Raw genomic sequence first — 18,764 nt, 5'->3', positions numbered from 1 at the left:
GTCCTTGGCTTGCCAGGTTTTGAGGAATAGCATCAGCCTGCATCCCCCAATCCCCCAAACAGTTAAAGCTATAGGCAATATTGCAGTCAAGCTAGTGACGGGCTGCTGCTGCTGCTGCAACAGCAACATTACACACTAAATGGTCACAAAGGTAAAATGCTACTTGGATTGACCTTGAAATGAAGAGGAGGAGGAATGATAAATTTCACGCCAAAATACAAAATTTTAAAAAAGGATGCATTTTATACCAAAAAAAATATCTGCATGATGCAGTGAAAGAAACAGCAGAGCAAAGAAGTGAGAGGTAAGCCTGCCATGAATTACAAGGCTGTAATCATACTGAGTGCTTCTGGTGTCATCACAACTCCAACCAGCCTGAATTGCAGTTTTTACAATTAGTTAATTTATATAATGCAGTAGTCGGGCTATAAATGTTAACGGGAAAGTAATCTTTATTAACAAGGAATATAATTTATCCTTTCACAACCGGAGCCAGATCAACGTGTTTCAAACCAAAAGTCTGGACAAGTCAGCCTCCCTTGTGGCACTTCACCACACAGTTGCAACATCAAATGTCCCATGTGTTAAATTTGCCACAGGAGCACAGTGGGTATATGTGCACGCAGTACCATATGCACGTGTGTGCGCCCTGTCTTGGCTTTTCCCTCCTAAAGGATGCTCATTTATTTACTGAAATTGTTAATCTGTGGCTGTGGATGTGTATTTTTTTCTTTCCTCCAAATTCAGTCTCCTGACAGGGTTTGCAAACTTTCGGTTTAGGGCTTTCTTTTGTTACTGTCCTTTAGTCACACAGGAAATCTTTTCAGAGAGCAGACTATTATACAATGGCATTATAAAAAAAAAATTAGGCTTTAATTAACTAACTCATGGCCAGGTATCACAGATTCCACTCAGCCTATCTAGGAGAAGCCGGCCTGCTTTCCAGTCTGCTGGCATTTTAAAAATTATTAAGAAAAGAAGAAAGAAAACGGAAGCGTCCGCGCTTGGATACACTCTCCAAAAGTAGTTACCCTCTATTTCTAGACCTTTTAAATGTACCAGAGTACAGCCATATCACCCTCAATATTTAATGAAATATTAAAAGCAGTGCAATGCACTGAAACAAACTCCACTAGATTTACAGACGGTTAGCTCAGAGCTCTCCTCCGAGCTCCACAGCATCTCCTCCTCAGCTGATTAAAAGTTTGAGTTGCCACAGACAGCTTTTCTAACAGCAAAATGCTCTCAAGCTGTGAATAAACTGCAGAGATCACTGGAAGACCCACCAAAAGTGTTTCATGTCCGATGCTGTCCAGAGCAATCTTTATCCAATGTCATAACAAACACACACTACCTGCCCGCTGTTACGATAGCGTTAACCGCACTGTTCTCCCCAAACAATAAAAGGAATTAGCCGACGCCAGCAGCCCTTGGGAAAAAAAAATAAATTAAAAGAAATAAAGAAATAAATGGGAGGGCAGACAGTAACCTTCCTGCCTCTCTCACGCCTGCTTTCTGCCTACCAGCTCCCCTCTGCGTGACAGCAAACCCGAGAAAGAGACAGAAAAATCGCCGAAGAGGCGAGCCCGCAATTGGCGCGGCTCCGCTCTCCATCCCCGCCAGGCGCCCGGCCCCGCCAGCCTTACCTTGGTTTGGAGATAGTGGGGGTAGTAGTAGGTGTACTGAGGGTACATTGGCTGCTGGTCCAGGCGTTTGCCCATGTAGCTGGAGTCCTTCTGGCTGCTGCGGGGAACTCGTTGGCAGGGTCTAGTGCCCCAGGGCCTTTCTTCCTCTCACGCCGCTATTCCTGACAGCGCGGGCGACAGAGGAGGCTGCCGAGACTTCCTCGCCGTCTACCGCGCGCTACTTCCAGCGCAGCCAAAAACGCGCCCGCACGAACATATACGTGTGTGTGTGTGTGTGTCTCTGTGTGTGTGTGTGTGTGTGCGCCAAGGGCTGTGTGCGCGGTGGGTGAACCCCCGTGCCCGGAGCCCGCGGGGAGCAGCCCGCCTCCCCCGCTGGCAGCAGCGTGTCTCCGGCGGTGCCCGCTGCCCGCCCCGGGAGGGACCCGTCCTGCCACAGCAGCCGGGAGGGAACACAGTGCAACTCCAAATCTCCGCAGAGCCGCCCGCTCGCTCCCTCGCTCGCTCTCCTCGTCCTCTCCTCGGCTCGCCCCGCTCTCGAGCCCTCCCCTCTCGCTTCCCCACCCACCCCCCTTCCAACCAAATACAAAAAAAAAAAAAAAAAAAAAAAAAAGAAGAAAAAAAAATAAAGAAAAAAAAAAAGAAAAATAAAGAAAAGCAAAATAAAGAAAAAAAAAGAAAATAAAAAAAAAGGGAGGGGGAGGGAAGAGCCTTCCCCAGCCTAGTTGCCGCTGCCTCCCTCACGGAGTGACATGGTGCTCAGGGCTCGTCCTGTCTTTCATTCAAACCCCCTCCGCGCCGCGCCGCCGGTGGGAGGGACCTCGGCGCGCCGCTCCCCCGGGAGGTCGGCACAGGCCGCCCCCGCCCGCCCGCTCCGCTCCGCGCCCCGCTCCGCGCCCCGCCGCGCCGGGCACCGCCGGAAAGCGCCCTGCACCCGGGAAACCCCCGCGCCGCGGGGCGGGGGACCAGGGAGACCAGCCCCGAAACGCGGGTTTATATTTATTATTTTAATTTTTTTAATTTTTTTTTTTTTTAAACAAACGGGAGGGGGAAGGTCACGGCGCTTGGTCGCCGAGCAGGGAAGTCGTCGTCATCCTCCCCCTTCAGAAAACTACTCGGCACCGTCACCCGGCACTACGCGGAGAGGCGACCCCGGGCCAGACATATTAAATACATACTTTGTTAGACCGCTTATATAAGACTTGGTTTATTTAAAGTTGGAACAAAATGGAGGAAGAGGGTAGAGAGGAAATTCGGCCGGCCTGCCGTGCGGGTGCCTTCCCCCAGACGTGTGAAAATACCGCGGGGCCACACAAGTTCCCCGCGGCTGCGTTTCCCCCGGCCGGGCTCCCCCGCTCGCAGCAGCAGCAGCAGCTGCCGCCGGGCCCAGGTGAGGACCAGGTGTGCCCCCCGCGTCCGGCCGGGAGCCCCACACCTGCCACGGAGCCCAGGCCGGCAGGACCGTGTCAGCACCGCCATCCCAAATATTTATCCTCCCAAAGACTCCAAGGAAGAGTTTGTCTTACAACAGAGCTATAAATCATCAGGAAAAAAAAAAAAAAGTGCGTGAATAACAAAATGTTTCCTCTTCTACACAAATCCTAGCGTTTCTCCTTTTTTTTTTTTTTTTTTTTTTTTGTAATAACTTATTTCTTTAACATGTCATCAGATTCCTGGGCCTTTCTACAGTGGTTTTTGCCTATTTATAAATTTTTGAGGAAAAAAAAATGTGGGGCAGCAGTTTCTTTTTTGTTTTTATTTAAATCATCCATAGTATGGCAGCGGGATTGTCAGCTGCTGTATTATCAACCAAATTGCTTCAAAAAAAAAAAAAAAAAAAAAAAAGGAATTATAAAAAGAATTTCTTTAAAGGGACACTTCTCAAGGCTGGTAGAGCTAAAATTAGACTTGCCAGCTGTGTTTTGGTTTGTGGGCACGTGCTTGCACATGACAGGAACATGGAAATATCACGCTTTCCTCTGGCACTTTGCTGTTCTCCTAAACAGAGGGTTTTGTTATGGATTCCCATAAATGCCCCATAGCCAGTCCAAAAGGGCAGTGCGGGAATCCATACACAGGCTCAGAATGCTGCCTATACACTGTGCTTTCATCACCAGGCATTCACAACCGTTGGTACTCATGCACCAGCCCTCTGCCATAGGGTCAGAACACCATGCCACGCTTGCACAGATTTTGCTTCCTGTGTCAGGAGAAAAGCTTTTGCAAAACGAGTGAGTGCTCAGTTCCCAGAGCAGTGTACAGGCATTCAGTGGGTTCTTGCACACCTGGATGAACCCTGTGGAGCGCTACCATTGTCCCAGTTTCCAAGAGATGCAGAAGAAAAGCTTGGTTGGATGAGTATTTTCATTCCCTATCAGTATTATTGTTCCTAGCTGGCCAGAACCGTCTGGTTCCTCTTCTAAGGGTCCCTCTTTTTCGTTCATCTTCTCTTCCGAGAAGAGAATTTAGAAAAAAGATAGGAATGGGAGGAGAAGCCTGCAATCCCCGCCCCCCAGTTTTGTATCACTGCTCAGCTTTAAGTACGCTGCCTCTCATTGTAGTGCATGATACTGGTGCTTACACTTTCTTCTCCCCCCACCCGGCTTTCCCTGAGGGTGAAATAGACCGTTTGAGGGTTGGGATCTGCAGAAGTGAATAGTGATTACTTGACGGTACGTGATACTTTGAGCCGAGACAACTTTCAGATTGTTCTTTCAACTGCCAGAATTAAGTTGTTGTGCTTCTCTCCTCACCTTCTCAATTTTCCCTCAGGATATTAATGCAGTTTTTCTTGCTAAGCAGTTTGCTTGTAGTCGTGGATGTAACCAGATTTGGGAGAAGAAAGAACTTATGTGTACAGGGTGAAATAAACGATAAATACTAAAGGAAGTAGAAAACTGTGCATTCTGACCAAGAAAGCTACATGAACATGCAAGGTTTTCCATGGTCATTATTTTAAATCCAGGAAGACCTGTTTTGACTACATCGTCCAACTACTGTGAGTATTTCAAATCATGCCATAAAATTTCAACCCAAGATTTCCACACACTTCCCCATCAGATGCACTGGCAAGTAGCTCCAGCAGTTTTAGCAACTGAGAAAAGGTGGGAGGCTACAGGAGAAGTGGGACTATTATCTGAGTGGGGAACAGCTCCACCTTTCATCTGCTCTCTGTTAGCAAAAGTCTTCAATATGCAGATGCTTTGGATTTCCCTTTTCACCTGTAATCCTGAGCAGGTGCTGAGCAGCCTCTGCTGTTTGCTCTGAGTGCTCAGCATCTTGCATGATTGAGCCTTCAGAGATGCAAGACAGACTGGAGGCAGCAAAAATAGGAATTCAATATAAAAGAGTGGGGGGCCAAGGGGAGAAGGCAGGAGGCAATATAGCATAGCAAAAATGCAAATGAACAGCCACAAAAGCAGATTTAGATAGCATACAGCCTCTGAACAAATGCTAGTGCTGGAAAATGGAAAATTTCCATTTGCAAAATACAGACATCAAAAAGATCATCTGTGACTTGGGAGCACACTGTTTAAATAGAATCCCCTTCATTTTCTGGCCTGTGCATTTGAATAACTGAATCCACTTGCAAACTGAAATAGCAGTTTGCCTACCGAGTGTTAAGTATAAATGTTCCTCAAAAGAAAAGACAAGCTGTTCGATCCCAGTGAGCAACAGTGAGCAAACTTCACAACTTTTTTTTTCTTCCTATGGGAGGGCTCATTATCAGGCCAGTCCCAGCCTCAGGAACCCAGGGAGCGAGCCAGATCCCAGTGCATCTGCAAAGGCACTGCTGCTGCCGCTGGTGCCACTGACCTGAGGGCAGATTCAAGAGCCAGGTGAGCAGTAAGGATCTCTTCAATGGAAAGTTTAAAAATGAAATTAAATAAATGGGAACACATCATCTCTAAACTTGACAGCCAAGTACATTCACAGACACGCACCAAAAGGTATTATTAACCCAGCAACAACCAAAACTGTGGATAAGAAACCTGGAGTTAACTAACAGAAGGAAAAAAAAAAAAAAAAGGAAAAAGAAAGAAAAAAAAAAAAGGGTTTTTTTACAAAAGAAAATAGACTCATTCTTCTGGCAGCCTGAAGTACAGAAAAATTACATATGCTTGGATGTATTTTTACCTGTCATAGAATGCAGATTTCTTCATTCACAAAAACTGAGTTAAAAGAAAAAAAGCAAATATCTAGTAGAAAATTCAGGGGGTTTTATTTGATAAAATGCAATTCTACATACACTTTTCTTTTTTTTAATAAGTTTACTTATCCTATTAAAACCTTCTAAAGTCATAGGTAGCAGAGTCAGGGAGCAATTCAAACATTTTCTAGCTTCTTTCTCTTGAGAAGCAGCAATACGTATTCTGAAGATTTAACTTCTGGCAAAATTATGTCAAAATTTTCTAAGTTAGGTCTAGAGAAATAGAGATGCCACCACCTAAAGCAATACAATAGGTTAAACAAAACAAAACACACAAAACCCCCAAACAAACAAACAAACAAGCAACAATTATTTTTGGCTTACATATTTTACCCTGTCTCTCTACTTTCATTCTCTCCATTTACTCATTAAAGCTGTTAGAAGGGAGACCATAGAGGCGCTTTACAGCTTGTTTACAATGGATTATGAGAAGAGCACTGATTTTGGTTTTAGATCTGCCAGCTCCTTCAGTCCAGCTCCCTTAAAATTATATTGATGAACACAGAATTTTACTATTTAATGGATCATTTATCAAGCTCATTTACCTAATGAGAGTTAACCAAGTTTCTAAGAAGGGGCATATCCTGGTGCAACCATCAGTAAAGCTTGTGATAGCCACGGAGAAGGTGAAAAGACACAGAGGATCAAAACACTTAGTTTAACAATGACAGCATTAAGTGTCTGAGATTGACAGAACCTCTCTGAGTTGGGGGATGCCACTGTTTTCAGGTGCTTTCCTTTCATAAGAGACCAAACACCACTGGAGGTGGCTTTACCCACACACACACCCCCTTCTCTGCCTGCATGAATAAAAAATCCAACAGGTTTGCTCTCCACCTTCAGCACTAACCATCACAACAGCACAAAGTCTAGAATTAGGCAGAGCTACAGAGGCCTAAAGTAAATCTGAAAGTCAATGGATAAGATTTTGGACAACAGCAAAGAATTGCTATCTATCATCATACTTCATTATTTTTCACTTTATCATCTTCTGTCTTCACATTATGGCTCAGGGGTTTCCATTAGTCTACTTTTACCTAAACATTCAGTCCTAAAGGAAATCTTTGGACAGCAGCAGAGTGAAAAATTTTAGATGAAAAGTGAACAACAATGAACATTCACTAAATTGTTTGTGTTTTCCACCTGATATAATCCCTTACAAGCACAAGCCAGTGAAACTAGCAGTCAGTTGTACAGACAGAATGAAATTATGCACTAATGTCTTCTTTCTGCAGATGTTCACGGATGCAACCAAAATAAAAAATACTTAGTCTTTTGTCTACTGTCTATTTCCTACATATCTCTGAGCACTTTGCAAGAGTTAATTCATCCTGCAGTGTGGAAGAGGATAAAGTAACATGACCAGTCAATGGCAATGCCCCAGTTGTGACAAAAAATGAGGGATTCCTCTCACCCCCCCCAATGCAATCCTCATTGCATAGTAAAAACCACAGCAAATAAGACCAATGGGGCAAAAGATTGGTACTTTCAGTTCTGGAAGGGATTCATGTGGAGAGAAAGCAGTGCAAGGCAGTGAGTGCAATGTGAAGAAATAGAAGAGAGACATTGGCTGTAGCATATCATAGGATCACACGTCAAAAGTTTAGAGCTTTCGGAAAATGCCAGGATTGTGCATGGGTTAGAAGACATGCCTTTCAAAGGTGGCATTTTCTATAGCAACTCCACATCACAAGTTAGTAAATATTGCATCTGGTCTTGAGTCTAAACTCTTAGAATAAAAAAGGCAAACAAACCCCCAAACACTAAGAGGACTAGCCAAGGCCATTTCTCTCTTGCAGCACATTAACTTAATACTACCAGCATTAGATGTGGTATGGTTCCAGAGGGAGAAAATTCTTCACCTCCCACCTTCCTTCCTCCAAAGTCCTGCTTAGTAGTCACTTTCCCCACCCCTTGTTTACTTAAAATTAGATTGTAATCAGGGAACATGAGTTTTTTTCTCTTCAGGAAGTTTATTTCTGAAGGTAATGGGGAGATGTAAATATGCTGCCTGTTTACTGAGGCTCATAAACATATACGAACACAGGCAATTAATTGTCACTGAAAGAGTTCCAGCAAACATGGAAAATCCTAGCTTTTTAGGGCATGTTTGACTAAATGTTCACCCATCATGCACTGAATTACTTAGTGAGATATTAATTTTGTGCTCCAGCTGAGGGTAATCACAGAACAAACTGGCATTATTCAAGTTACTCTGTGAAATTACAGCAAGGGTAAGCTTAAGAACAAAGGCCAGCAGGAGTTGAGCCTCTCGACTTGATAGGAATTATCTTTTCCTCTAATTGAAGTGAGGACTGTTTTGTTTTGATTTTTTCTTTCCTTCCTCTTACTAGATTTCCAACAACACTCTTTGGCAGGAGATCTCCTTGCAAGATGATTTTGTGCTTAAAGCCCATGAGCAGGGGCTCATCTGCCTGGGAAAGTTTACTGATGTAATTGCACCAGCATCCTCAACAGCCAGTTATACCCACATAATGCCTCATATGGGCATTCTTCCCTGGGAGTGATTATGCTGGTAAATGCCCCTATTTACACAAACCCAGACCTCTGGGTCCTGTTTTCCTGCGGGTGCTGCTGCTGACCTACACCATGACCTTGAACAAACCACTTCTCCTACTCCCTCCTGTCTGTCTCTGTCTCATGAGTGGCAACTGGAACTCTTTATGGTGAGAACAATCTCTATGTTTTTACAGTACCACAGGGGAACCTCAATTTTGGTTGGGCACCAAAACAACACAGCAGAAATCTGTAATAATGTATGTAAAGAATTTGCTGCTCTACCATCCAGACAGCTGCTATTAGAGAATTCACTGTCTGTGGCTTTTTTTTTTTTTTTTTTCCTTTTTTTTTTAATGAGAAAAAGTTAACAATAGGCAAGAATGGAGGGTCATTTCAGGCGACATTCCATCGCTATCAAATATAATAGATTCTGCTTGCTCCATACTTATATCCTCCCCAGCATGCCAAGACACATTTCTTTTTGTCTCTTTCATATCTGGCAGGTTTATTTGCCCACTAAGTAACACTTTATGTATTGCTGGCTGTAAATAAGGCCTGAAGGAACCTTTGATAATAATTTCTATTTCATCTCCTAATAGACCCCCTTCTAAAACATGGTACAATTATGGCACTATCCTTGCAATTTTGCCCAAAACTTCATTCAAAAATGTTTGTAAAAATAATTTTTCATTACAACTACTGGAAATTTTATGGTTTTGATGAAATCTCAATAGCTCAATTTTTTTTTTGTTTAGTTCAAATTTGATTTTTTATTTTAATTTTTCCATAGAAATTCTGCCTTGACCCAACTGCAACAAATATTTTCCTACTTAGTCCCCTGGAAAAAGGAAAAATCAACACAGTCTCTAACATATTTTGAAAAATATCTTAAGCAAAACCTCTCTTTTATCTCTATACATGCAGGAAAATATTATTTAGGAAATATACAAATGAAATACCCCTATTTAAATCAGTCTCTAGGGAAATGTGTTTATCAGTTGTTTGTTTTTAACTGAAATTCATGACTGGGAAAAGCAATCTGCACTTTAGCTTGTGCCAGTAAGCCCTACAGTAATTCTGAGTCTATTCAGTCTAAAATATTTTATAAATAAAGAAAAATCACAGGTTGGGAGGAACTGTAATCTTCAGCCATAACAAAATGCTATTCTTTTCCTTCTCACCTAAGCACAACCGGGAACTGAAGTGGAAAGCACATAACACGTACTAGGACTGCTAGTGCCTTCTTATCAACATGTAAAGCTTCCCTGAAAGCGTTACAAGAAAAATTGTAAGTGACCACTAAATATGGAATCAAAAGACTGTGTGTAACGATTCCCAACCGAGGGGGAATTTCCGGCTCTCGAATTCTGTCTCACCAAGATAGGGAGAGAATGCATAGCAAATGGAGAAGTACAGTGCTGGGAGTTGGGTAAAAAGTTCCATGTGCAGGTAAGCTGCAGACTTGAACCAATTCTCCGTTTTTCAAATCAGTTCACTCTTTTATAGGAATAATGACATTTTTTTGTAATGGACAGCTTCCATTTACCACAGAACCAATGCAGCCTGCCGTGCAAAATCAAACCTTATGTCACACTAGATTACTGTCCATCATAACCAAAGAAAATGTATTGAACTGAATATATTTGGTTCAGGAAACCTGTATTTTGTCAGCTGCAGTATAGCTCATTGTCCACTAAACAGTACCAAACCCATTCTGAACAGAGTACACTGTAGAAATGTTTAACCTCCTAATCCTGGACTTGTACAGTAGCCAGAAAAAAAGTGAGGGTAATACCTGAGATCTAACAAAAACAGGGTTAGGACTGACACTTTCCTGTACCAGAAAAATTCTTTGGGTAAGAGATCATTTATTTCTTGAAACAGACAAATGCTAATTATAGCTCAAATCTTCCCTCTTTTTCCTCCACAATTTCTTTTTCCTTTTGCTTCCTCCCTTCCTTTGTGCATCTTTTCTTCAGTCTTGTTCATCAAATATTTTTTGCCTTCAAAAAATCTCATCAAATCTCTACATTCTCCTTCATCTGAAAGTTATCTGGCTTGAGAATAATTTTCCTGCCTTATTTTATGTATTCCAGCTGGAGTTTTTAATAAAGCACAAGGACTCAAGGCTACTGTATTTTTATTAGGAGATGGTGGAAACTTTATAGTGATTTCTCTTCACATTCAGCAAATGTTCATCCCTATTGTTCTAGCCTATTTACTGCTCCCAACATCCTATTTCCAAATAGTTTTTACTCTTTAATCCTTCATCTGTTTTTTTTCTCTTAATTTCTTTCCCTGCCTAACTGCCTGTCTTGCCAGCACAAGCACTTACTTTTTCTCAAATTTTCTCTTCATTTTTTTTTTCTGTTGCCTCCATTCCTCAGCCACAGATGCTTTAGGCTCCACTTTCTTACTTATGTTGCAGTTCTTTTTATGTAGAACAAAAATATTCACGGGGGGGAAAAAGATACCACTGCACTATTCTTTTTAACTTGGAAATCCATCCTGATGGAAAGACATGGGAAGAGAGAGCACAGTAAACATCTAAATTCATGTCAGCCAAGGTGCCTTGGCAGGCTTGTGGACAGAGCGAAAATAAAGTAGAAGGTGAGAATATTAAGTTCATTAACAGAGTAAGAATTGGGTCTCACAAACTGAGGATCCAATCAATCTCACCTCTTACTGACTTCTTTTCAATAAAGGGCTTTAAAGACATTTCTGCTAAGTGCAGATGTACACAGGTTCCCTTCCACTCGCAATTGCAAGTTTTACATCCCCAACATCAACATGCTTGTCTTTTCAGGATCTTATGGCAGCAAAATATATCAGCTTAAAACTTTAAGAGCAATCTCTGCCAAAGAATTCTCACTTCATACAGCAAGGTAAGAATTACAAGCAGGAACCACTGAAAGTGACTAGGAGTTAAACATTAATCTTTTGATATAGTTTTTCAATGAAATACTGACACAAATTCAGCTTGAAGATAATTTGCACTTTGGCCATTTGGTACATTCCCACCAAGCAAAGATAGGTATTTCTGTACTGTGAAAACCTTGTAGGAGAAAAAACCCACAAAACAACTTAATTTCACTTAATTGGGAAAAAGTTTTTTAGCAATAGATATTTCTTTGTGCTAGTCAATTACTTGAATGTTTTATCAGAAGGGCCAGGAATGTTCTGTCACTATGGGGGTTTGACATTTCCCATGGTCTCAGACATTAATTGCAGTGGAACACTGGTTTGCCAGATCTCTAGCAGTGCAGATGAGTATTTCCATCCTGCAGATCACATCCTCCCTTTGAGTTCATGGTGAGAAATTCCCGTCAAACCATTTGTCCTTTTCCTGCTTCTCAAGAAAGTGATTTTTTTTTTTTTTTTTTTTTTTTTTTTTTTTTTTTTTTTTTTACACCTGTGTTGGAATAAGGTGTTGCCAAATGAAGGCAAAAATAGCCGAGCTCATCCAGCTTCTTCTCCTTGGGTAGTGGCTGGAAGGAGCCTCAAAGAAGGCAAGGTTCCTTAGAACACGTGGAAGAGGGACCAGAAATTTGCCCAAACGGGTGGCTCATTCTGCTAGGGATGTACTTTCTGCCTTTCTTGTGAGAACTCTCCAGGTTTGGCCACATGAGAAACACTTGAAAAGGCTGCTCCTCATTCTCCCTGCATCCTCAGCATGTATCTCCCTGAAGTTCCTATATCTGCTTCCCTCCCAGTTTCCATAGATGTCTGCAGATAGACATGGAATGGCACCTTCCTCCCAGGAGCAGGAGCTGTACAGAGCAGGAGGCAGAGATGACAGGAATGGCAGGAGATGCTGGCACACAACTCTAGCAGTCCTGTGAGGTATTGCACGATCTCTGCTGGGCTGTTGGGGTGCTGCCAACACTCACTGAGATGAGGAGGTGTGGAGGAGAGGTCACAAAAGGAGACTGAGGAGTAAAAGAGGGATTTGCTTTGGTTACAGGGGGAGTGAACACAACACATCAAGGCACTGGTGTTGTAAAAGGACCCCAGGGTGAGTAAGGATTGCAGTCTGAGGTGGCAAAGAATAAAATAGGGATCTCAAAATACCTGTGGAAAATGAGACCTGAGATTAAGAATCAACTAAAATTGAGAATGAAAAAGCAGTAGTGATGGCAACCAGGTAGTCCAAATTGATTAGGAGGGCTAGGCAGGACATGGAAGGAGCCAAAATGGGTGCGAACAGAAGGGCACAGAGACATACAAGGGAAAAAAGAGGACAGCCTTTTTCCCTCTGCATCCTGGCTGTAACTCCCAAGTTCCTGACATTGTCCACTCCTGTGTTGTCAACAAAAATCATCTACACCCAGCTGCAAAGTGATCCAGCCCCTTCTAGCAGTGGTCCACACAGACTATTAAAATTTAATGCTGCCAGACTCTCCATGTCTCTGTGATAAATAGAAAGATTTCAACCTTCCTGACAATCCATTTGTCAATATGCCACGGGATGGCATTTTCAGGTTCCTTTATTTTTTAAAGCTAAAACCTTTTTCACACGTAAATTAAATTAAAAGAACAAGTGGGAAAATTCTGTATGATCCCACATTTAAGGTTAATGAGTAATGGGATAATTATAACGAATAATAAAATGATAACGAGTGTTCACAGAGAAGCCCATTATAACTGCGTAGACAACCATTACACTGTAATTTTATACCTTTTGAGCACTTGACTTTGCAACCTTAATGCTTTTTTAACATTGTTTTTGCCTGTGTAATGATATATAACAATCTCCAGACACCATCTGCAGTCTTCATATTTCCTTGATACCTTTCAAACAAATTTTTTATACTATGAGAAGAGTCAAGTGATTATCTCACTGAGCAAGAGCGAGGAGATAGTGAGGGATACATTTGGTTGTTGTCTCTCTGCACATTCATAATTCCTATTTCAACAGCTGGGACCATGCTACAAACTCTAGGGCTTGGTTCAGCTTTTTTAAAGCCTCTGCTTTTACAACAGTTTTGTAAAAATTTTCTGATTCTGCAGTTTCCTTCTCCCATTGTTCTAACAGTGGAAGCCAAGTTAACAAGGTTTTGAGACACAATTAAATACTTTATTCAGTTAGGGTTGTGGTGAGGCATCAACCATTTCCTTCATTCCTTTCCATCTGACACTGCACTGATTTACCTTAGTTTTATGTGCTGTCCTTCACTGCTGGACTCCTGCTTAGACACGGTACTAGGCACATTTTTTAATTGGAAAGAGGCATTGCATGCTTACAGACTATCATCATATTTCAAGTTTACTGCTAGGAAAAGCCAATATTAATAAGGGCTGTTTTGCATTTCTTCAGGCGTTACATATTTTAGCTGCAAATGTCAGTTTTTAGCAAGCTCTTAGTTCTTCTTTCCAAAGTATTGTAATAATAATAATAATAATAATAATAAATGCCCCATAGGACTGTCCCAAATCCTTGTCACTCAAGCAACTCTGGGTCACCTTAAAGCCTCTGCAAGTCCCTGAACATCTGCATTATTCAGACTAGAATCCTAATGTGTACTGTATAGCAACCACCACTACACTACCTGCATGCTTATATGCAGGTGGTTCTCTTGGCAGCTGAGATTTCTGTTTGCAATAAAAGAAAAAAAACCTGTTTGTAGTAAAGTGCAGACACTTTGGGGGGCCAGCTAAGTGAGCTGACTACCTGTGGAGCACACATTCTCATTTCCAGCCGCATGACCCTGAAGCAGTCGTTGCAGTCTGAGTGGAAAAGGGGAGTTAACACTAAATAATATTAGATAAGAGTCAATCTCTAGTCAGCACTCTTCAAACAGCAAGAGAAACATGTCTTAGGTATAAAGTGAGAGATCAAGTAGGAGGTAACAGTTGTGAAGAATGACAGGGCAAATGAAAGACCCTACCTGTGTGCTTCTCTGAATTGGTCTTTTCTGTTATTAAGTTCTTGGCTATAAGAGAAAGATGATGGATCCTATGCTCTCACTGTCACAGCAAGTCTTTCACTTGTTCTTCAGCGTCACAAAGAGCAGTATATGAACTTCACCATATTTATCTATCTGTTTTATGCAATAAAACAGATACATAAATGCTTGCATGTAGGAAACAGTAACACCTAGTTCAAGAACTAGCCTTGTAACAGCACTAACCAGCAAGACAACAACAACAACAACAACAACAGCAGCAACAACAACAACAAAAAAAACACCACCCCAACCCAAAACAAAACAACAAAAAAAATCAGGAGATGTATGGATACTTAGTTGTGTAACTCCTACAAAGATTAATGAAAACAGATCCTCTGATTTTCCAACAGGCTGCATTGAAAAGCACCATCTCTGAACTGAAATGATGAATGGCTCTCTATACACACACACATGTAACCCATGATTCAAGTAGGCTGGTAGGTGACAGGGTGCCATGGCACACTTGGTTCCACAGGACTGTCTGGAAGCAGTTGGACCTGGTTCAGCAGAACTCCCTCTTAAACATCACAATCATTTCCTGAGCCAGCAATTAAAACCAATTTCCAGCAGTGGACTTTGCAAGCTGCACACCCTGCCCCTCACTCCAGCTCTCCTAGGAGCCCTACAGCGCCTGTGGCTCTGCTTGTATGTGGCTCTGGAATACCTTCAGTGCTCAGTCCCCAACTCTGGCCTCCTCCTCAGAGCTGGTGGTTGTTGCACTCCTGCCAGCACGAATACCAGCACCTTTTGGCCGGGGAAGAGGTGTCATACCAAGCCTGGGATTTCTGGAATATGATACTAGGATTTCTACATTAGCCTGATGGAGCTTCTAAATTTCCACCTTAGTCTCTTTATATAAGCACAACAGAAAGTATATTAAAAGACAAGTTGCAAAGTGAACAGCTAAAATTTCTGGAGCACTGGAATTAAGACTGCTCATTCCACCTTAACTACATCCTTGAGTCTCTTCATTAGAAAAACCTGCAGAATTGCATCTGATTCTAATGGGAGGCCCCTTGCCTTGTTCTCAGTGTTGAATGGGCACTGGTAGGCGTACGACAAAATATTTCATATTTTATTTTCTCATCACTTTTTAATGTCATACCATATTTCCTGTACAGCATTCAAATTTTGCTCTGAAGACAGAATTATTAATGTTTGCATAGACTCTCAAGAAGGGTTTTTTTCACTATAGTGACAGTGTGCTTTGTAACACATGTAAATTTATCTTCCTAATGCCTGAGGAGATGGAGAACTGTGTTCATCTCCAGTTAACAGGTAGAGACACATATAAAATTAACCAAAAAGTCAGTGCTGGATTTTAGTGCACATTTTAAGGAAGAGCCTACATTTTCAGAATACTGTGTATCATATGCTCAAAGTTCAAGCTTCTGCCAGTCATCAGCCACAAACAGAGTGACCAGTAGCAACAAAATGTTCCTGTCCTCCCCTATGGGATCAGCCCACCAAACTGCAGCAGCAAGCCTCATGTATATCCTGGCAGCAGAGAGACCTTGGCAGGCAGGTGCTGCTCCAAGCCCCAGACCAGCATGCTAATCTCAATCTTCTTGTGCAGTAAACTTAATCCTACTCTTACAGCAACTGAAAAGAAAGATTCCTAATGGGAAAGGATGGGAAATCTTAACAATAAGTAGTTCCATCAATCCTTTTCTATATATAAAATTAATGATATTGAATTGTAAAATTATCAGAGAATGAAGCAATAATTTTATGAAATAGAGAGTTAAAATAGACTCCAAAGGATTAACATCCACAGTAGATTATCCCCTCCATACTAAATTGGGTAATGGATTTCTCTGAATAGGATATTTCTATAACGCAGAAGCATGAGATATTATTTTTAAAAAGATCTATAATATCTTACTTTGCATATGCCTTGTGTTTTCTTTTGCTACTTCCTTCAGTCATTTAAAAGTAGTGATCTTGACTGATGACACAAGAGCATATCCTTGTTGAGATATCTTAATATAATGGGAGGGAATACACAAGTCACACATGATCTTCTTTGGAAAGAAAGAGCAGAGGTCTCCACGTGAAGATCTCTGGTCACTAATGGAGTATGGTAGGACACAAGTAGGCAAAAATAGCAGTGTGGTTGAGATACTGGACTAAACTTGGAAGATATCTTCTGGTTCCTGGCTCTGCTGCAGACCTCCTGTGTGTCCTTGGATAAATGTCTCTTGTGAGGTTAATTTCCTTTATGTGCTCATGTACATAGTAATGAGCCTCATAAACAGCCTATAAATATAATCACTTGAAATAATTTTTAAGGTACAATATCTCATACTCAGTAAGGGATTTCATATTCTCTTGGGAAATGAAAGTGTTTTCTAGGCTAAAGGCATGAGACTGGTTTGGAGCCATCTCTATTTCAGTGGCATCTGTGTGCACATTTAGATTTGGCACATGCAGACAATTATGATTTAAAAAAATCTGTATTATTTGCACTATTTCTCATTTTCTTTCCCAGACCGGGATTGTTCCTATTTATAGGAACTCAGACTGTAGGAAGCAAGGAGAGACACATGTATAGATGATGTTATCTTTGAAATATGTACTGGCTCTGTGTCATTTTTGTTCAAAATTCTTGGAAACATCCTGTAAAAATCTGTGTGCATGCCCAACAGTTGTGATTATTCACATAGACCGCACTGTAAATCACAGATTCATTCATACATCTGGAAGTTACATGTCTCCCCACACACAATATGCTTAGCTACACAATTCACAAGCAAATTTCTACAGGAAGGGTGGTCCATTTGCAAAGGCAAATCTGCTAACCAGCGTGATATTTCACCATTTGTCATGCAAGGTACTCCTTCACTGTTTCAGGGGGATTTTTTGGTGCTCTGGCAGCTTCTGTTACAGACATCCAGAGAAAGGCCAGGTAAAAAACTGCTGCTCACAGCAGGTCTGCCTCAGGTGGGCAGCAAATGCAATACACCTTGGACCTTGGGACTAGCCAGCATACACAAACTGTGTCAAGGTTACACCCCCACAGTGCTCCCAGTTTTGTTTGTGGATCCTTATTCTGCAACTTCCTTTTCAAGAATTATTTCCTCCAACACGTGTCTTTGCAGTTGTTGACCCTCTGTGGCTTAGACAAAGCGGAATGTATCAGGAAAAAGTAAATTATGAAAGTAAAGTGTTTAAGTCTATATCTATCATCTGCACCTCCTGCCTATGACTTTGTAATAATACAACTACCTGCTTTCCAAGGTAGACATGGCTTACTTGGGATGGGTCATTATAGAAATCTCTTTTTTCTTCTTTTTATTTTTATTTTTTTTTAATTAATATATCCAGTTAAAAAGCTATGCATGTGCAGTCATTTCTCTATGGATCATTTATGGGCAAAACAGAGTCCAAGTTTGAAAATTCACCCCATCAGGAATATGTTCGCCATAAACCAAAGAGTTTAATATTGTGAAGGTATAACAGAAGATACTCTTGATGATAAGCCAGGAACTAGTGTTCATTATTAAGTACTGTTGCCCTCAAATCTCTCTAGCATTCCTTGCATCATGTTACTGTTTTCATACAACTAGAAATGCCAATACCTTAATGAATCAGACTGCTACAAAATAGTCTAAGATTGTTAGAATACCAAAAAAAATTTGCAATCCTAATATAAAAGGGAGCAGGCAATAAGACAAAGTTAAGGACACAAGCAAAGGAGAGCTGCTGTCTCCAAATAAAAAGCATTAAGGTGCAATGCAGCTAAAAAACCTGTGACTGCAGGTTCTACAAGAGTTGATACTTCAAATGTGATCACTTACATATAATCTATAAAAGCAAGTGCATAACTACTGTGATAGTTTGATAGTTAAAGGGTGTTTTTAGTATTTTTTTTCCTGGATGGGAGTCATCATGTATTGCAGTTACCTAAGTGAATTCAAGTTCATTTAAGGGCAAAGGTATGTTTCTGGAACTATTCCTGCTGTTTGATCTGTCAAAGAATTAACAGCCTTAGCAGTTAGGAACAGAAGCTGTAGCAAACAGGATCCTTTTCCAAGGGAAAGGAAAGAAGACATGAATTAAAGAACCAAGGCTGCTCAGGTATGGCCTGAACTGTTTGTTAAATGCCTCGGCACTGAGATGTCCCAGTAACAATAAGGTTGCAGCAAACAAAGAATCTTGACACCCAAGAACTTGTGAATTCTGGCAAGTAAGTTATGTCTGGGGAGATGAAGTGAAGAAAGCGAGGATGTACTAATTGTCACATTGCAATATCATAACATTATGAATAACATTCATAATGCTGTCAGATACATTCCAAAAGAAGGTTCCTGATACAGCAAAAAACTGCCCCTAATACTGGCTCATATTTTATTAAAGATGAGGATACAGTGACAGCTCAATAGTAAACTGTATGTAACAATTACTCAATAACAGGCTGTATATAAGGCTTTGATAGTTGCT

At 41.3% G+C, this 18,764-nt stretch overlaps 2 protein-coding genes across 4 annotated transcripts in view; both read right to left on the bottom strand.

Annotated features, from left to right (window-relative positions):
* RBMS3 (RNA binding motif single stranded interacting protein 3) overlaps positions 1 to 1,864 on the bottom strand; it is a gene marked incomplete at its 3' end in the record, with an annotated part of 441,712 nt that extends 439,848 nt beyond the window's left edge. Inside the window, exon 1 of one of the 2 annotated variants that reach the window (XM_083873885.1) lies at positions 1,647 to 1,864. In XM_083873885.1, coding sequence (XP_083730011.1) covers positions 1,647 to 1,721 — 75 coding nt within the window. In that variant the 5' untranslated portion in view covers positions 1,722 to 1,864. The remainder of the gene's footprint in view (positions 1 to 1,646) is intronic. The other variant, XM_083873884.1, reaches the window with a different exon arrangement.
* Positions 1,865 to 2,982: 1,118 nt separating this feature from the next.
* The window catches only part of LOC310916695 (uncharacterized protein), a 260,046-nt gene continuing 244,264 nt past the window's right edge, over positions 2,983 to 18,764 (bottom strand). Inside the window, exon 5 of one of the 2 annotated variants that reach the window (XM_083874422.1) lies at positions 2,983 to 3,176. In XM_083874422.1, the coding sequence (XP_083730548.1) occupies positions 3,132 to 3,176 (45 nt within the window). In that variant the 3' untranslated portion in view covers positions 2,983 to 3,131. Of the gene's footprint in view, positions 3,177 to 5,442; positions 6,091 to 18,764 lie in introns of those variants that run through there. The other variant, XM_083874423.1, reaches the window with a different exon arrangement.

This window comes from Zosterops lateralis (assembly GCF_965231275.1).
Source record: "Zosterops lateralis genome assembly, chromosome: 1".
NCBI classification, from domain to species: domain Eukaryota; kingdom Metazoa; phylum Chordata; class Aves; order Passeriformes; family Zosteropidae; genus Zosterops; species Zosterops lateralis.
The sequence above is the reverse complement of the archived record's forward strand: the minus strand, read 5'-3'. Positions and strand labels throughout refer to the sequence as shown.